This window comes from Coregonus clupeaformis, chromosome 1 (genome assembly GCF_020615455.1).
Source record: "Coregonus clupeaformis isolate EN_2021a chromosome 1, ASM2061545v1, whole genome shotgun sequence".
In the NCBI taxonomy this organism is placed as follows: Eukaryota; Metazoa; Chordata; class Actinopteri; order Salmoniformes; family Salmonidae; genus Coregonus; species Coregonus clupeaformis.
The window spans coordinates 85,497,114-85,515,358 of record NC_059192.1 but is presented as its reverse complement, the minus strand read 5'-3'; the positions used below and the strand labels follow the sequence as shown (position 1 = coordinate 85,515,358).

At 43.0% G+C, this 18,245-nt stretch overlaps 1 protein-coding gene across 1 annotated transcript in view; it reads right to left on the bottom strand.

Moving 5' to 3' along the window:
- Positions 1-514: 514 nt before the first annotated feature.
- LOC121575695 (complement C1q tumor necrosis factor-related protein 1) overlaps positions 515-18,245 on the bottom strand; it is a 52,810-nt gene continuing 35,079 nt past the window's right edge. The window contains exons 2-4 of the mRNA XM_041888979.1: positions 13,060-13,241; positions 12,549-12,685; positions 515-3,187 (exon numbers count right to left, since the gene is read on the bottom strand). Coding sequence (XP_041744913.1) covers positions 2,637-3,187; positions 12,549-12,685; positions 13,060-13,241 — 870 coding nt within the window. The 3' untranslated portion in view covers positions 515-2,636. The remainder of the gene's footprint in view (positions 3,188-12,548; positions 12,686-13,059; positions 13,242-18,245) is intronic.

Genomic DNA, 18,245 nt, shown 5'->3' with positions numbered 1-18,245 from the left:
GGGCGGGAGACAGAGAGAGCGCGAGAGAGAGAGAGAGAGAGAGAGAGAGAGAGAGAGAGAGAGAGGGAGAGGGACAGGGACAGGGACAGGGACAGGGACAGGGACAGGGACAGGGACAGAGAGAGGGAGAAGGAGAAGGAGGAGAAGGAGAAGGAGGAGGAGATGGACAGAGAGAGGGAGAGGGAGAAGGAGATGGACAGGGAGAAGGAGATGGAGAAGGAGAGAGAAAGTATTAACTACAGTAAGAAAGACAGAGGCATAATATTTGCTGTCCCTAGGTCTGTGTTTGGGTTGGTGTGCTTTGTTCTCCCAAGCACATTCCACTGTGTCCACTGAGAAAGTTTGGCAGGTACACACCATCAAACAGCCAGAAGAAATAGAGACAGGCACACACACACACACACACACACACACACACAAAACTAAACAAGCATGCAAGACCACCATATATCTCATGCACCCTATCCCTCAAACAAACAACAGAGCATTATTTATTTTTCTTTTTAATGAATATGGCCCATATACATACTCAACTTAATCATATCAAAACTACTTTCAAACAATGCACAGTGGCTGAACAGCATTAGTCAAACAGTCTATTATATAAAACATGTACGTCTGCATGCACTAAAACATTTCCTGGCATTTCTGGTCTTGGCTAAGTATTTCCTGGGGTCTAATTCCAAACCAAATTCAATATCTGGCCTTTCTCCCTAGATAATTTTTTCGCTCATCTTTCGCTAATAAAAAAGGATTGGATGACTTTGTCCGGACCCTGTTGCCTGACCAGGAAAAATAAGTTAACTAGGACCCAGGGATAGGGTGTGGGGGTTTGGTTTTGAACGGGGCCCAACTAGGACCCAGGGCTGGGGTTTGGTTTGGAATGGGGCCCTGGCCTCGGAGGCTAACGGTGAGCTCTAGGGACGTCAACTCGCATAATTTTATTTTTTCTGAAACCACCCTGGACATTTTCAATGACTCAAGGTTTCATGGAAAGTGAATACTGGCTTGTGGCAAAATATTTCGGTAGATATTTTTTTCACCACTGAGGTCTAACACGTTACACTTGATATTACAATATGTAAAAATAAAATAAACATAGTATATATCAAAAACTTTGCACAACATAATAAAAAACATTTAACAGTTAAAGCACCATGTAGTATTATTATTGTATATGTAACTGATTTTGCCCTATACGATTTTCATTTCTATTATTGCTGAGCCGATATTGTACCTTCAGTAAAGCTGAGTCTATTGTTGTATTATGGAGGCTTGGTTACATCCACAGTGGAGCAATATTGTCAATATTGGCGCTGGGTTTTTTATTCAAATATTCAAAGGGCAATCCCACCCTAGTACAATAACTCCACAGACAGGGCTGACTACAGTCTACAAATGTCAGACAGACAACACTGCATAAATGGAGTGACCTTTTCTATTTGAATGGAAAGAGGTTTGCTTACAGGTTTTGAATGCCCACAGTCATTGAACAACCAGAATACAGCTATGTGAATGAATGTACAGCTATGCCATGCTTTGTCTCATTCCCTTCTAGCACCTGTTTCTTTATCTAGTCCAGGTTATTGTATGACTTGTTTTATGATATATGAAGTATACCTGTGTAGCCTGTGTTCATCCGATCAGGGAATAAAGCCTGAATGACGAGATATAAAGTGTTCCAACTCCTGTTCACTGTGAATTAGTCCTTTTTGGAAGTTTTTCCTGGGAAAGCCCTTTCACTACTTATTTTAGGATATGTTTACAGTGTAATTTAAGAGCAATCTTTGTCTAACTCAAAAAGATGATATATCTCTACATCTACATGTGAAAGCTATGAGGAGTGCTCTTAACCTAACATATGGTTTATCTGAGTGCAAAGTTGGTAAGAATTATAATACTTTCCATCACACAAAATACATTTAAAAAATACATAATTCCTGAAAGGTCATTCATTGGCACCCTGTTCCCTATTTAGTGCACTAATTTTGACCAGGCTCCATAGCGTTCTGGTGAAAGTAGTGTAATATATAGGGAATAGGGTGCCATTTGGGATGTTCACTTAGTGTTGCCGGGGGACATGGAGTACTTTTTAAGGTTTACTAGCCAAAAGGGACATCAGTACAGCAATGTGATGGCTGCAGATGCAGGACACTTCTTCACACCCTCAAGGCACTTTAAACTCAACAACACAACAACACAACAGTGACAATCTTGAATTCATTTTGTTTGGTTTCCTGTTAAAACATCCAAAAGATCCTCAATCTTTATCGGACTGTGTGTGCAACATGTTTTTGCCAGATTAAGACTTGGCTTACTTCTCAAACTATATATTTTGCTATCTGGATTATGTTATATAAAATACTTTTATTAAAAGACACAATAAGAAAATGAAGGAGATATTCTACTATGAACTGTGAACCAATCACTCTTCTGATTTTGTCTCCGTCTCGTTTCACACATGTCCATAATATCTCACAACCCCACAACCGTGTCTGTTACGTCCCAAATAGCACCATATTCCCCTATATAGTACACTACTTTTGATTAGGGCCCATATGGCTCTGCTCAAAAGTAGTGCACTATATAGGGAATAGGGTGCCACTTGGGACATAGACCCAACTGTCCCCTTCCCCCTACCCCTCGCTCTTTGGCTTGATGAGGTGTCCATTGAAAGTGATGTAGGTATCAAAGTCATCGCTGAATATGGCGTTCTCTCGCTCCCCTTTGAACAGCCTGACCCACACCTGGTCATCTCGCTCCAGTTGTAGCATCAGGCTCTGGCTCTGCATGATGCTCCGGTCACTGGGCTGAGCGTACAGGATCACCACCTCCCTCTCGTTATGCATCACGTGCACATACGTCTCCTTCTGGTTCCACGTGTGCACGTTCAGGCTGAAGTAGTAGATCCCCGGCACGTAGCAGTAGAACTTGCCGGTGAACATGTTGAAGTGGCCGTAGAGGTTGACTAGCTCGGTGTCGAACACTAAGGTCTGGTAGTAGTCGTTGGAGTGGATGGCCTTCTTGCGGCCCACGGAGAAGGCAGCGTATTGGACCTTGCAGGGTTCACCCTGGGTTCCTATGCTCCCCTTGGTGCCCTTGATGCCATTGGGCCCTCGGGGGCCGGACTGGCCGGACTTGCCGGATTTACCGTAGGGTCCTCGCTGGCCGCTGTCCCCCTTCTCACCTGGAGGAGGAAGAAGTAGAAATGTTAGAAAAACTCCAGCACATGCAATTTTTCCGCTGCACATCTATTGTTAACGTTTCTGAGACCTTTTTCAAGGCATTAAGAAGAGAATACCTCAGGTCAGTGGATGCAGTCAAAGTTCATGATTTATGTCAAGACTACAGATAAATTATTGTGTTTGTGTCTGACACAGATTTGCCCACTGCTTTGCATAGCTAGCGATCATTCACCATATAAGTTACAGTACCACATCTGTTTTCACATTCTCAGCATCCAATACATATACAGTGAGGGAAAAAAGTATTTGATCCCCAGCTGATTTTGTACGTTTGCCCACTGACAACGACATGATCAGTCTATAATTTTAATTGTAGGTTTATTTGAACAGTGAGAGACAGAATAACAACAACAAAATCCAGAGAAACGCATGTCAAAAATGTTATAAATTGATTTGCATTTTAATGAGGGAAATAAGTATTTGACCCCTCTGCAAAACATGACTTAGTACTTGGTGGCAAAACCCTTGTTGGCAATCACAGAGGTCAGACATTTCTTGTAGTTGGCCACCAGGTTTGCTCACATCTCAGGAGGGATTTTGTTCCACTCCTCTTTGCAGATCTTCTGCATGTCATTAAGGTTTCGAGGCTGACGTTTGGCAACTCGAACCTTCAGCTCCCTCCACAGATTTTCTATGGGATTACGGTCTGGAGACTGGCTAGGCCACTTCAGGACCTTAATGTGCTTCTTCTTGAGCCACTCCTTTGTTGCCTTGGCTGTGTGTTTTGGGTCATTGTCATGCTGGAATACCCATCCACGACCCATTTTCAATGCCCTGGCTGAGGGAAGGAGGTTCTCACCCAAGATTTGACGGTACGTGGCCCCGTCCATCGTCCCTTTGATGCGGTGAAGTTGTCCTTTCCCCTTAGCAGAAAAACACCCCCAAAGCATAATGTTTCCACCTCCATGTTTGACGGTGGGGATGGTGTTCTTGGGTTCATAGGCAGCATTCCTCCTCCTCCAAACACGGCGAGATGAGTTGATGCCAAAGAGCTCGATTTTGGTCTCATCTGACCACAACACTTTCACCCAGTTCTCCTCTGAATCATTCAGATGTTCATTGGCAAACTTCAGACGGGCCTGTATATGTGCTTTCTTGAGCAGGGGGACCTTGCGGGCGCTGCAGGATTTCAGTCCTTCACGGCGTAGTGTGTTACCAATTGTTTTCTTGGTGACTATGGTCCCAGCTGCCTTGAGATCATTAACAAGATCCTCCCGTGTAGTTCTGGGCTGATTCCTCACAGTTGTCATGATCATTGCAACTCCACGAGGTGAGATCTTGCATGGAGCCCCAGGCCGAGGGAGATTGACAGGTCTTTTGTGTTTCTTCCATTTGCGAATAATCGCACCAACTGTTGTCACCTTCTCACCAAGCTGCTTGGCGATGGTCTTGTAGCCCATTCCAGCCTTGTGTAGGTCTACAATCTTGTCCCTGACATCCTTGGAGAGCTCTTTGGTCTTGGCCATGGTGGAGAGTTTGGAATCTGATTGATTGATTGCTTCTGTGGACGGGTGTCTTTTATACAGGTAGCAAACTGAGATTAGGAGCACTCCCTTTAAGAGTGTGCTCCTAATCTCAGCTCGTTACCTGTATAAAAGACACCTGGGAGCCAGAAATCTTTCTGATTGAGAGGGGGTCAAATACTTATTTCCCTCATTAAAATGCAAATCAATTTATAACATTTTTGACATGCGTTTTTCTGGATTTTTTTGTTGTTATTCTCAATCAATCAATCAATTTTATTTTATATGGCCCTTCTTACATCAGCTAATATCTCGAAGTGCTGTACAGAAACCCAGCCTAAAACCCCAAACAGCTAGTAATGCAGGTGTAGAAGCACGGTGGCTAGGAAAAACTCCCTAGAAAGGCGAAAACCTAGGAAGAAACCTAGAGAGGAACCAGGCTATGAGGGGTGGCCAGTCCTCTTCTGGCTGTGCCGGGTGAAGATTATAACAGAACCATGCCAAGATGTTCAAAAATGTTCATAAGTGACAAGCATGGTCAAATAATAATCAGGAATAAATCTCAGTTGGCTTTTCATAGCCGATCATTAAGAGTTGAAAACAGCAGGTCTGGGACAGGTAGGGGTTCCATAACCGCAGGCAGAACAGTTGAAACTGGAATAGCAGCAAGGCCAGGCGGACTGGGGACAGCAAGGAGTCACCACGGCCGGTAGTCCCGACGTATGGTCCTAGGTGCTCAGGTCTCTCAGTTGGCTTTTCATAGCCGATCATTAAGAGTTGAAAACAGCAGGTCTGGGACAGGTAGGGGTTTCGTAACCGCAGGCAGAACAGTTGAAACTGGAATAGCAGCAAGGCCAGGCGGACTGGGGACAGCAAGGTGTCATCATGCCCGGTAGTCCTGACGTATGGTCCTAGGGCTCAGGTTCTCAGAGAGAAAGAGAGAACGAGAGAATTAGAGAGAGCATACTTAAATTCACACAGGACACTGGATAAGACAGGAGAAGTACTCCAGGTATAACCAACTAACCCCAGCCCCCGACACATAAACTACTGCAGCATAAATACTGGAGGCTGAGACAGGAGCGGTCCGGAGACACTGTGGCCCCATCTGAAGAAACCCCCGGACAGGGCCAAACAGGAAGGATATAACCCCACCCACTCCGCCAAAGCACAGCCCCCGCACCACTAGAGGGATATCCTCAACCACCAACTTACAATCCTGAGACAAGGCCGAGTATAGCCCACAGAGGTCTCCACCACAGCACAAACCAAGGGGGGGCGCCAACCCAGACAGGAAGATCACGTCAGTAACTCAACCCACTCAAGTGACGCACCCCTCCCAGGGACGGCATGAAAGAGCACCAGCAAGCCAGTGACTCAGCCCCTGCAACAGGGTTAGAGGCAGAGAACCCCAGTGGAGAGGGGAACCGGCCCGGCAGAGACAGCAAGGGCTGTTCGTTGCTCCAGAGCCTTTCCGTTCACCTTCACACTCCTGGGCCAGACTACACTCAATCATATGACCTACTGAAGAGATAAGTCTTCAGTAAAGACTTAAAGGTTGAGACCGAGTCTGCGTCTCTCACATGGGTAGGCAGACTGTTCCATAAAAATGGAGATCTATAGGAGAAAGCCCTGCCTCCCGCTGTTTGCTTAGAAATTCTAGGGACAATTAGGAGGCCTGCGTCTTGTGACCGTAGCGTACGTATTGGTATGTACGGCAGGACCAACTCGGAAAGATAGGTAGGAGCAAGCCCATGTAACGCTTTATAGGTTAACAGTAAAACCTTGAAATCAGCCCTTGCCTTAACAGGAAGCCAGTGTAGGGAAGCTAGCACTGGAGTAATATGATCAAATTTCTTGGTTCTAGTCAGGATTCTAGCAGCCGTATTTAGCACTAACTGAAGTTTATTTAGTGCTTTATCCGGGTAGCCGGAAAATAGAGCATTGCAGTAGTCTAACCTAGAAGTAACAAATGCATGGATAAATTTTTCTGCATCATTTTTGGACAGAAAATTTCTGATTTTTGCAATGTTACGTAGATGGAAAAAAGCTGTCCTTGAAACAGTCTTGATATGTTCGTCAAAAGAGAGATCAGGGTCAAGAGTAACGCCGAGGTCCTTCACAGTTTTATTTGAGACGACTTTACAACCATCAAGATGAATTGTCAGATTTAACAGAAGATCTCTTTGTTTCTTGGGACCTAGAACAAGCATCTCTGTTTTGTCCGAGTTTAAAAGTAAAAAGTTTTCAGCCATCCACTTCCTTATGTCTGAAACACAGGCTTCTAGCGAGGGCAATTTTGGGGCTTCACCATGTTTCATTGAAATGTACAGCTGTGTGTCATCCGCATAGCAGTGAAAGTTAACATTATGTTTTCGAATAACATCCCCAAGAGGTAAAATATATAGTGAAAACAATAGTGGTCCTAAAACGGAACCTTGAGGAACACCGAAATGTACAGTTGATTTGTCGGAGGACAGACCATTCACAGAGACAAACTGATATCTTTCCGACAGGTAAGATCTAAACCAGGCCAGAACTTGTCCGTGTAGACCAATTTGGGTTTCCAGTCTCTCCAAAAGAATGTGGTGATCGATGGTGTCAAAGGCAGCACTAAGGTCTAGTAGCACGAGGACAGATGCAGAGCCTCGGTCTGACGCCATTAAAAGGTCATTTACCACCTTCACAAGTGCAGTCTCAGTGCTATGATGGGGTCTAAAACCAGACTGAAGCATTTCGTACACATTGTTTGTCTTCAGAAAGGCAGTGAGTTGCTGCGCAACAGCTTTTTCTAAAATTTTTGAGAGGAATGGAAGATTCGATATAGGCCGATAGTTTTTTATATTTTCCGGGTCAAGGTTTGGCTTTTTCAAGAGAGGCTTTATCACTGCCACTTTTAGTGAGTTTGGTACACATCCGGTGGATAGAGAGCTGTTTATTATGTTCAACATAGGAGGGCCAAGCACAGGAAGCAGCTCCTTCAGCAGTTTAGTAGGAATAGGATCCAGTATGCAGCTTGAAGGTTTAGAGGCCATGATTATTTTCATCATTGTGTCAAGAGATATAGTACTAAAACACTTAAGTGTCTCTCCCGATCCCAGGCCCTCGCAGGTCTGTGCAGATCCAGGACAGCTAAGCCCTGGAGGAATACGCAGATTCAAAGAGGAGTCCGTAATTTGCTTTCTAATGGTCATGATCTTTTCCTCAAAGAAGTTCATGAATTTATTACTGCTGAAGTGAAAGCCATCCTCTCTTGGGAATGCTGCTTTTTAGTTAGCTTTGCAACAGTATCAAAAAGAAATGTTGGATTATTCTTATTTTCCTCGATTAAGTTGGAAAAGTAGGATGATCGAGCAGCAGTGAGGGCTCTTCGGTACTGCACGGTACTGTCTTTCCAAGCTAGTCGGAAGACTTCCAGTTTGGTGTGGCGCCATTTCCGTTCCAATTTCCTGGAAGCTTGCTTCAAAGCTCGGGTATTTTCTGTATACCAGGGAGCTAGTTTCTTATGACAAATGTTTTTCGTTTTTAGGGGTGCAACTGCATCTCAAATCAAATCAAATCAAATCAAATCAAATTTTATTGGTCACATGCGCCGAATACAACAAGTGCAGACATTACAGTGAAATGCTTACTTACAGCCCTTAACCAACAGTGCGTTTATTTTAAACAAAAAAAGTAAGAATAAAACAACAACAAAAAAAAAGTGTTGAGAAAAACAAAGAGCAGAAGTAAAATAAAGTGACAGTAGGGAGGCTATATATACAGGGGGTAACGGTGCAGAGTCAATGTGCGGGGGCACCGACTAGTTGAGGTAGTTGAGGTAATATGTACATGTGGGTAGAGTTAAAGTGACTATGCATAAATACTTAACAGAGTAGCAGCAGCGTAAAAAGGATGGGGTGGGGGGCAGTGCAAATAGTCCGGGTAGCCATGATTAGCTGTTCAGGAGTCTTATGGCTTGTGGGTAGAAGCTGTTGAGAAGTCTTTTGGACCTAGACTTGGCACTCCGGTACCGCTTGCCGTGCGGTAGCAGAGAGAACAGTCTATGACTAGGGTGGCTGGAGTCTTTGACAATTTTGAGGGCCTTCCTCTGACACCGCCTGGTATAGAGGTCTTGGATGGCAGGGAGCTTTGCCCCAGTGATGTACTGGGCCGTACGCACTACCCTCTGTAGTGCCTTGCGGTCAGAGGCCAAGCAGTTGCCATACCAGGCGGTGATGCAACCAGTCAGGATGCTCTCGATGGTGCAGCTGTAGAATTTTTTTGAGGATCTGAGGACCCATGCCAAATCTTTTTAGTCTCCTGAGGGGGAATAGGCTTTGTCGTGCCCTCTTCACGACTGTCTTGGTGTGCTTGGACCATGATAGTTCGTTGGTGATGTGGACACCAAGGAACTTGAAGCTCTCAACCTGTTCCACTACAGCCCCGTCGATGAGAATGGGGGCGTGCTCAGTCCTCTTTTTTTCCTGTAGTCCACAATCATCTCCTTTGTCTTGGTCACGTTGAGGGAGAGGTTGTTGTCCTGGCACCACACGGCCAGATCTCTGACCTCCTCCCTATAGGCTGTCTCATCGTTGTCGGTGATCAGGCCTACCACTGTTGTGTCGTCGGCAAACTTAATGATGGTGTTGGAGTCGTGCCTGGCCATGCAGTCATGGGTGAACAGAGAGTACAGGAGGGGGACTGAGCACGCACCCCTGAGGGGCCCCCGTGTTGAGGATCAGTGTGGCAGATGTGTTGTTACCTACCCTTACCACCTGGGGCGGCCCGTCAGGAAGTCCAGGATCCAGTTGCAGAGGGAGGTGTTTAGTCCCAGGATCCTTAGCTTAGTGATGAGCTTAGAGGGCACTATGGTGTTGAATGCTGAGCTGTAGTCAATGAATAGCATTCTCACGTAGGTGTTCCTCTTGTCCAGGTGGGAAAGGGCAGTGTGGAGTGCGATAGAGATTGCATCATCTGTGGATCTGTTGGGGCGGTATGCAAATTGGAGTGGGTCTAGGGTTTCTGGGATTATGCTGTTGATGTGAGCCATGACCAGTCTTTCAAAGCACTGGATCTAGGGTATTGCGCAAGGTTAAATTGAGTTCCTCAGTTAAGTGGTTAACTGATTTTTGTCCTCTGACGTCCTTGGGTAGGCAGAAGGAGTCTGGAAGGGCATCAAGGAATTTTTGTGTTGTCTGAGAATTTATAGCACGACTTTTGATGCTCCTTGGTTGGGGTCTGAGCAGATTATTTGTTGCGATTGCAAACGTAATAAAATGGTGGTCCGATAGTCCAGGATTTTGTGGAAAAACATTAAGATCTACAACATTTATTCCATGGGACAAAACTAGGTCCAGAGTATGACTGTGGCAGTGAGTAGGTCCAGAGACATGTTGGACAAAACCCACTGAGTCGATGATGGCTCCGAAAGACTTTTGGAGTGGGTCTGTGGACTTCTCCATGTGAATATTAAAATCACCAAAAATTAGAATATGATCTGCTATGACTACAAGGTCTGATAGGAATTCAGGAAACTCAGAGAGGAACGCTGTATATGGCCCAGGAGGCCTGTAAACAGTAGCTATAAAAAGTGATTGAGTAGGCTGCATAGATTTCATGACTAGAAGCTCAAAAGATGAAAACGCCATTTTTTTTTGTAAATTGAAATTTGCTATCGTAAATGTTAGCAACACCTCCGCCTTTGCGGGATGCACGGGGAATATGGTCACTAGTGTAACCAGGAGGTGAGGCCTCATTTAACACAGCAAATTCATCAGGCTTAAGCCATGTTTCAGTCAGGCCAATCACATCAAGATTATGATCAGTGATTAGTTCATTGACTATGACTGCCTTTGAAGTGAGGGATCTAACATTAAGTAACCCTATTTTGAGATGTGAGGTATCACGATCTCTTTCAATAATGGCAGGAATGGAGGAGGTCTTTATCCTAATAAGATTGCTAGGGTGAACACCGCCATGTTTAGTTTTGCCCAACCTAGGTCGAGGCACAGACACAGTCTCAATGGGTATGGCTGAGCTGACTACACTGACTATGCTATTGGCAGACTCCACTAAGCTGGCAGGTTGGCTAACAGCCTGCTGCCTGGCCTGCACCCTATTTCACTGTGGGGCTAGAGGAGTTAGAGCCCTATCTATGTTGGTAGATAAGAGGAGAGCACCCCTCCAGCTAGGATGGAGTCCGTCACTCCTCAGCAGGTCAGGCTTGGTCCTGTTTGTGGGTGAGTCCCAGAAAGAGGGCCAATTATCCACAAATGTTATCTTTTGGGAGGGGCAGAAAACAGTTTTCAACCAGCGATTGAGTGCTGAGACTCTGCTGTAGAGCTCGTCACTTCCCCTAACTGGGAGGGGGCCAGAGACAATTACTCGATGCCGACACATCTTTCTAGCTGATTTACAAGCTGAAGCTATGTTGCACTTGGTGACCTCTGACTGTTTCATCCTAACATCGTTGGTGCCGACGTGGATAACAATATCTCTATACTCTCTACACTCGCCAGTTTTAGCTTTAGCCAGCACCATCTTTAGATTAGCCTTAACGTCGGTAGCCCTGCCCCCTGGTAAACAGTGTATGATCGCTGGGTGATTCGTTTTAAGTCTAATACTGCGGGTAATGGAGTCGCCAATGACTAGGGTTTTCAATTTGTCAGAGCTAATGGTGGGAGCCTTCGGCGTCTCAGACCCCGTAACGGGAGGAGTAGAGACAAGAGAAGACTCAGACTCAGACTCCGACTCGCTACATAATGGGGAAAACCGGTTGAAGGTTTCTGTCGGCTGAATGAGCGACACCGGTTGAGCATTCCAACAGTATTTCCCTCCAGAAGCCATGAGAAAGTTGTCCGGCTGCGGGGACTGTGCGGGGGGATTTATACTAACGTTACTGTCTGTACTTACTGGTACAGACAGTAACGTCTCTCACTGTTCAAATAAACCTACCATTAAAATTATAGACTGATCATTTCTTTGTCAGTGGGCAAACGTACAAAATCAGCAGGGGATCAAATACTTTTCCCCTCACTGTAACGTGGCAGATACAAATACCCACAGCTGTTGTCCCCTCTCCTAACCCACTGGTTCCCAAACATGTTTTCTACCAAAGCCTTTAATCACCTCATCATTATCCCCCAAGACACAGCCTGAGTCCCAAATGGCACCCTATTCCTTATATAGTGTACTTCTTTTGACCAGGGCCCATAGGAACTATGTATTGAATAGGGTGCCATTTGGAATGCAGATGCAGTCCAGTCTTAAAGCTGAGACCCAGTAGAAACTTTTCACAACCCACCAGTGAGGCCTAACCCACTACTTTTTCTAACCCTGGGAAACAATTTACTAACCCACAAACCCAAAGCTTTTGTCCCGTCTCATCTTTGTGGAGAGTCACCAAGCTCACCCTGCTTGCCACAGACCCTGCATGCCTGTGTGGTTTAGCCTGACCCTGAACTGATCTTGGCAGAGACATTATTCTGGTTACAAAGGTATGAGAGTCTCGCTGACTCTCGAAAGCCTTGTGTGCAGTTGCTAGTTGCGACCTTCAGCTGCTAACTTCAGACCCATTTGCTATTCGACCCTTTAAGGCAAGTGAACCAATCTGCTTTCTGCTACACTGGACCACTCATTTGATGTTCTTGTGCAACCTTTTAAATGGAAAGTGCTGTTCCCTAGTGATTCAGATGCTGCAAACGGTTGAAGTTAAATTCAAGTTAATTGCGTCCACCAACCAGCTCTCTCTAGAAATTGAGCCTGGGAACAAGGTTAAGTTTAAGTACATCAATTCAAGTTCCTTAACTTGAACTTAACTTAATGTGGTAGTGAGTAGTAGTGCAGGTGACCCACCTACCTTTGAGGATGGTGATGTTGATCTGTGGCACTGCCTGGTACTGTGGGTACTGTTGTGGGTAGTGGGGGTTGGCATACTGAGGAGGGGGCTGCTCTCCAGGGTCACAACACCGCAGACAGTCTTTACCCCTTACCTCACTACCAGGGGCCATAGAAAACAATGTCAATACATCCCAAATAGCACCCTATTCCCTATTTTATGCAATACTTTTGGCCCATATAGGGAGCCTGGTCAATGGTAGTGCACTATATAGGTAATATGGTGGCGCGGCAGGTAGCTTAGTGGTTAAGAGCGTTGTGCCAGTAACCGAAAGGTCGCTGGTTCTAATCCCCGAGCCGACTAGGTGAAAAATCTGTCGATGTGCCCTTGAGCAAGGCACTTAACCCTAATTGCTCCTGTAAGTCGCTCTGGATAAGAGTATCTGCTAAAAGACTAAAATGTTAAATGTATGGTGCCACTTGGACAGGTAGTATCAGAGGGGTAGTATCAGAGGGGTAGTATGCAGTAGTACCTGGCATCTCTGTGGTAGACCCTGGGGTTTGTCCTGGGGTCTGTCCTGTGGTCTGTTCTCTCTCTGTTCTGATCTTGTTCCTGGTCGTAGGGGGTCCGGTAGGGTTCGCCTGAGACCACCAACAGGAGCAGTACCACCCACGCACACAGGGCAGAGGGAGGCCACCCACCCCGCACTGTCATCTTCAGGAAACAGGAAGTGACATCAGTCATGATCAGGAAGTGATTGAGCTCATATGGTAAGGAACCTCATATATTCTCCAATGTACTTTGACAAGGAAGTGAGGAGAGAGGACACATGGAATTAAGGAGATACAATTGAGATTCATCCATAGATTTTGTTAATGGTTGTTTTGCACTTTAGTTTTGCTATGAATAGTCCTTTCTTTAGGACAGTGATTACTACATTTTTGGTGAAGTTGGGGACAGACCCAGTGTCTCTGGAGACAGAGTGGTTTGGCCTGCTACATATGGTGTTTATGGGATAAACCAAACACCTATATTCTCATCTATTTTCACTTGGATGGTTATGACACCTCATTATGACAAACAACAACAGAGTGTGCGTCCCAAATGTCACTATATAGTGCACTATGTTTTACAAGGGCTCTGGTCAAAAGTAGTGCACTATATAGGGAATATAGTGCAATTTGAGACGGAGACAGACTGTATTCTCAGAGTAAAAAATAAATAAATAAACACACATTTCCACACATCAGCCTAACTCAAGAGAAAATATTAAAGCTAGAATCCTTAGTTGCTACATCCATTTTTGGACTTATAAATTATAAATTATATACCCAATGATTCTTGAAGAATATAACTTACAAGGGCAATTCCAAGGTAACGGAATTGCGCTGAGACTCAGGTTTTCACTTAAAATGTATGCCAAACAAAACCCATTGATTTCAAAGTTTAACAAACCATACAACTCTATGCACAATAACTACTTTTAACATTTTACACTGAGCATTTTACAAAAACACATTTACTGGAAGAACTGTGCGGATGCAAAGTTTGGTAACAGAATCTCTGTAAAATCTCCCTCAGTTTTTTATGTGTCCATGTTTTTCAAAAACTCTGATAAATATCTGCTCCGAATTAAGATTCAATTATGTCTGCAGAAAGAATGGGGTGTCAGCTATGACATGACACATTGACATAGAAAAAATCAATTTTGGTTATTGAACTACAGTAAGTGAAGTGGATTTACACCCGGTAAGGGAATTGCGGTAACGGAATGTAATAATATGTCCATGATTGGTATTACACAGAAATGCATAATTATCATTTTCTTCATGGTGATGTATCCTAAATAGGTACACAAAGGTATAAATATGCAATATCCTCCTTTGCGTATTTGGGTATTATTCTACACACTGGCTATTATTTTAATGGCTCTGTCCCCAAACAAGACCAAATTTGGTTGGTCTGGACCGGACCAAATCTGAACCAATCATAGACATCTATGTTTCACATCAAAGTACAGCACAGTAGAGCTCAGTACAGTAGAGTACAATAGAGTAGAGTAAAGTAGAGTGTAGTTCAGACAGTACAGTAGAGTTAGTACAGTACAGCAGAGTAAAGTAGATTATAGTACAGTACAGTACAATACAGTAAATAGTGTATCAACTCTAGTGCGCTCTACTGTGTATTTTACTGAACTCTACTCTACTGTACAGAACAGTACTGTACTGAACTACACTTTACTTTTCTTTACTGCACTGTACTCCACTTTGCTGTACTGTACTGTACTGTGTTGTCTAAACTTGTGAACCAAACTGTGGTTTGTGACTACTACTGATATTATTTCCCAGTGTAGCCAATTCAATTGCAGAAATTCAATTACTGATTTTTCGGAAATTCCATTAACGATTTGGTAAAGGCATATCAAGTTTTAATTACTTAAGAATTCATAAACAAAATGTATATTAGTAAAAACACTATAACTAATTGATGATCTACCTTTATTTCTTACTTCTGTGAACTTTCATTATCCTCCCTCGTCATGAGGGAGAGAAATTTGAAAATAACTTAAAGATATATGGGTTTTTGGTAATGGAATTTCAAGGCACAAGCCAATGTTTCTTAAAGTTACAGAAGACAGAAACATTTCTCCCAAATAAAATATAAGTGTTGATATTAGTTGGCAGCAGACCTGGGCAGAAAATTGTATTTTGTAGTTTATTTGAAAATACTAACTTTTCAAATACTCGAGGTAGTCGAATATAGAGAATCAACTAAAGGCAACTATTGGCAACTATTTCCTTTGATATTCAAATACAGGTTTCAGAAAAATAAATAATATTTTAATATTTTGTTAGTATTTTGAATACCTCTCAGGAAAACAAATAATATTTGAAGGTATTTGAATATATGCAACTTATATAAAAAAATATATATGTATATATATATATATACAGTACCAGTCAAAAGTTTGGACACACCTACTCATTCAAGGGTTTTTCTTTATTTGTACTATTTTCTATATTGTAGAATAATAGTGAAGAGATAACACACATGGAATCATGTAGTAACCCAAAAAGTGTTAACCAAATTTGAGAATCTTCAAAGTAGCCACCCTTTGCCTTGATGACAGCTTTGCACACTCTTGGCATTCTCTCAACCAGCTTCATGAGGTAGTCACCTGGAATGTATTTCAATTAACAGGTGTGCCTTGTTAAAAGTTAATTTGTGGAATGTCTTTCCTTCTTAATGCGTTTGAGCCAATCAGTTGTATTGTGACAAGGTAGGGGTGGTATACAGAAGATATCCCTATTTGGTAAAAGACCAAGTCCATATTGTGGCAAGAACAGCTCAAATAAGCAAAGAGAAATGACAGTCTATCATTACTTTAAGAAATTAAGGTCAGTCAATATGGAACATTTCAAGAACTTTTAAAGTTTCTTCAAGTGCAGTCGCAAAAACCATCAAGCGCTACAAATTAAACTGGCTCTCATGAGGTCCGCCACAGGAAAGGAAGACCCAGAGTTACCTCTGCTGCAGAGGATAAGTTCATTAGAGTTAACTGCACCTCATATTGTAGCCCAAATAAATGCTTCACGGAGTTCAAGTAACAGACACATCTCAACATCAACTGTTCAGAGGAGACTGCATGAATCAGGCCTTCATGGTCGAATTCCTGCAAAGAAACCACTACTAAAGGACACCAATGAGAAGAAGAGACTTGCTTGGGCCAAGAAACACGAGCAATGGACATTCGACCGGTGGAAATCTGTCCTTTGGTCTGATGAGTCCAAATTGGAGATTTTTGGTTCCAACCGCCGTGTCTTTGTGAGATGCAGAGTAGGTGAATGGTTCCCACATTGAAGCATGGAAGAGTAGGTGTGATGGTGTGGGGGTGCTTTGCTGGTGACACTGTCATTGATTTATTTAGAATTCAAGGCACACTTAACCAGCATGGCTACCACAGCATTCTACAACGATACGCCATCCCATCTGGTTTGCGCTTAGTGGGACTATCATTTGTTTTTCAACAGGACAATGACCCAAACACACCTCCAGGCTGTGTAAGGGCTATTTGACCAAGAAGGAGAGTGATGGAGTATTGCATCAGATGACCTGGCCTCCACAATCACCCGACATCAACCCAATTGAGGTGGTTTGGGATGAGTTGGACCGCAGAGTAAAGGAATAGCAGCCAACAAATGCTCAGCATATGTGGGAACTCCTTCAAGACTGTTGGATGCTGGATGAGAGAATACCAAGAGTGTGAAAAGCTGTCATCAAGGTAAAGGGTGGCTACTTTGAAGAATCTAAAATCTAAAATATATTTTGATTTGTTTAACACATTTTGGGTTACTACATGTTTCCGTATGTGTTATTTCATAGTTTTGATGTCTTCACTATTATTCTACAATGTAGAAAATAGTAAAAATAAAGAAAAACCATTGAATGAGTAGGTGTGTCCAAACTTTTGACTGGTACTGTATATATCGAGAGATATATACACTGAACAAAAATGTAAACGCAACATGTAAAGTGTTGGTCCCATGTTTCATGAGCTGAAATAAAAGTTCCCAGAAATGTTCCATACGCAGAAAAAGCTTATTTCTCTCAAATGTAGTGCACAAATTTGTTTACATCCCTGTTAGCGAGCATTTTATCCTTTGTCAAGATAATCCATCCACCTGACAGATGTGGCATATCAAGAAGCTGATTACACAGCATGATCATTTCACAGGTGCACCTTGTGCTGGGGACAATAAAAGGCCACTCTAAAATGTGCAGTTTTGTCACGCAACACAATGCCACAGATGTCTCAAGTTTTGAGGGAGCGTGCAATTGCCATGCTGACTGCAGGAATGTCCACCAGAGCTGTTTCCAGAGAATTTAATATTAATTTCTCTACTGTCGTTTTAGAGAATTGTTAGTACGTCCAACCGGCCTCACAACCGCAGACCAAGTGTACTATACCACTGATTTCCTTATAACTGTAACTCAGCAAAATCTTTGAAATTGTTGCATGTTGCATTTATATTTTTGTTCAGTATATATTTGATGGCTGCCAAATATTTGATGAAAAAAAACTAGAACAGTTAGTTTAATGCACATGGTTTGGAGGGCTTTCAGATAAGAATCTTAATAGCCTAGAATGAAATATTTAATGATTGAAGATTTTTTTTTTTTACATTAAACTGTATCAATCGAAATACTGGAAATTATTACCAATATAAACCAAACAGATTTTGTTTTATTGTTTAACATTTATTTTTTCAGCGTTTCCTTATATCATGCTTTACATTACTCTTTACATCATTGTCATAGCCTATGGTTCTTTAACGGTCATTTTAGATCTTGGTTAATCATTTAAGATGGGGATTGCATCTGATGAACATCAGGGTCTCAAATGTTTTGTCAGTCATTGAGCAACAGTCAGGCCTGAACGTTCTTCCAGTGATGCTGAAACAAACATAATTTCCTTCTTCCTCCATTAAAATGCATCTGTCCAATGCCATCAGTTATGTACTGTAGGTTCAGGTATATCCCTCATTCCCAAATTAATGGAAAAGATAAGCACCGAATCAAACAAGGGAATTATATCTCCCTTATCTTTCCATTTAGCATTGAGGCATATACTGTATATGGATCTACAAAAGAAATTACCTGGAACATGGACTTATGATAAGACACTTTTTTATGTTAAAATAATTATAATTCATAATA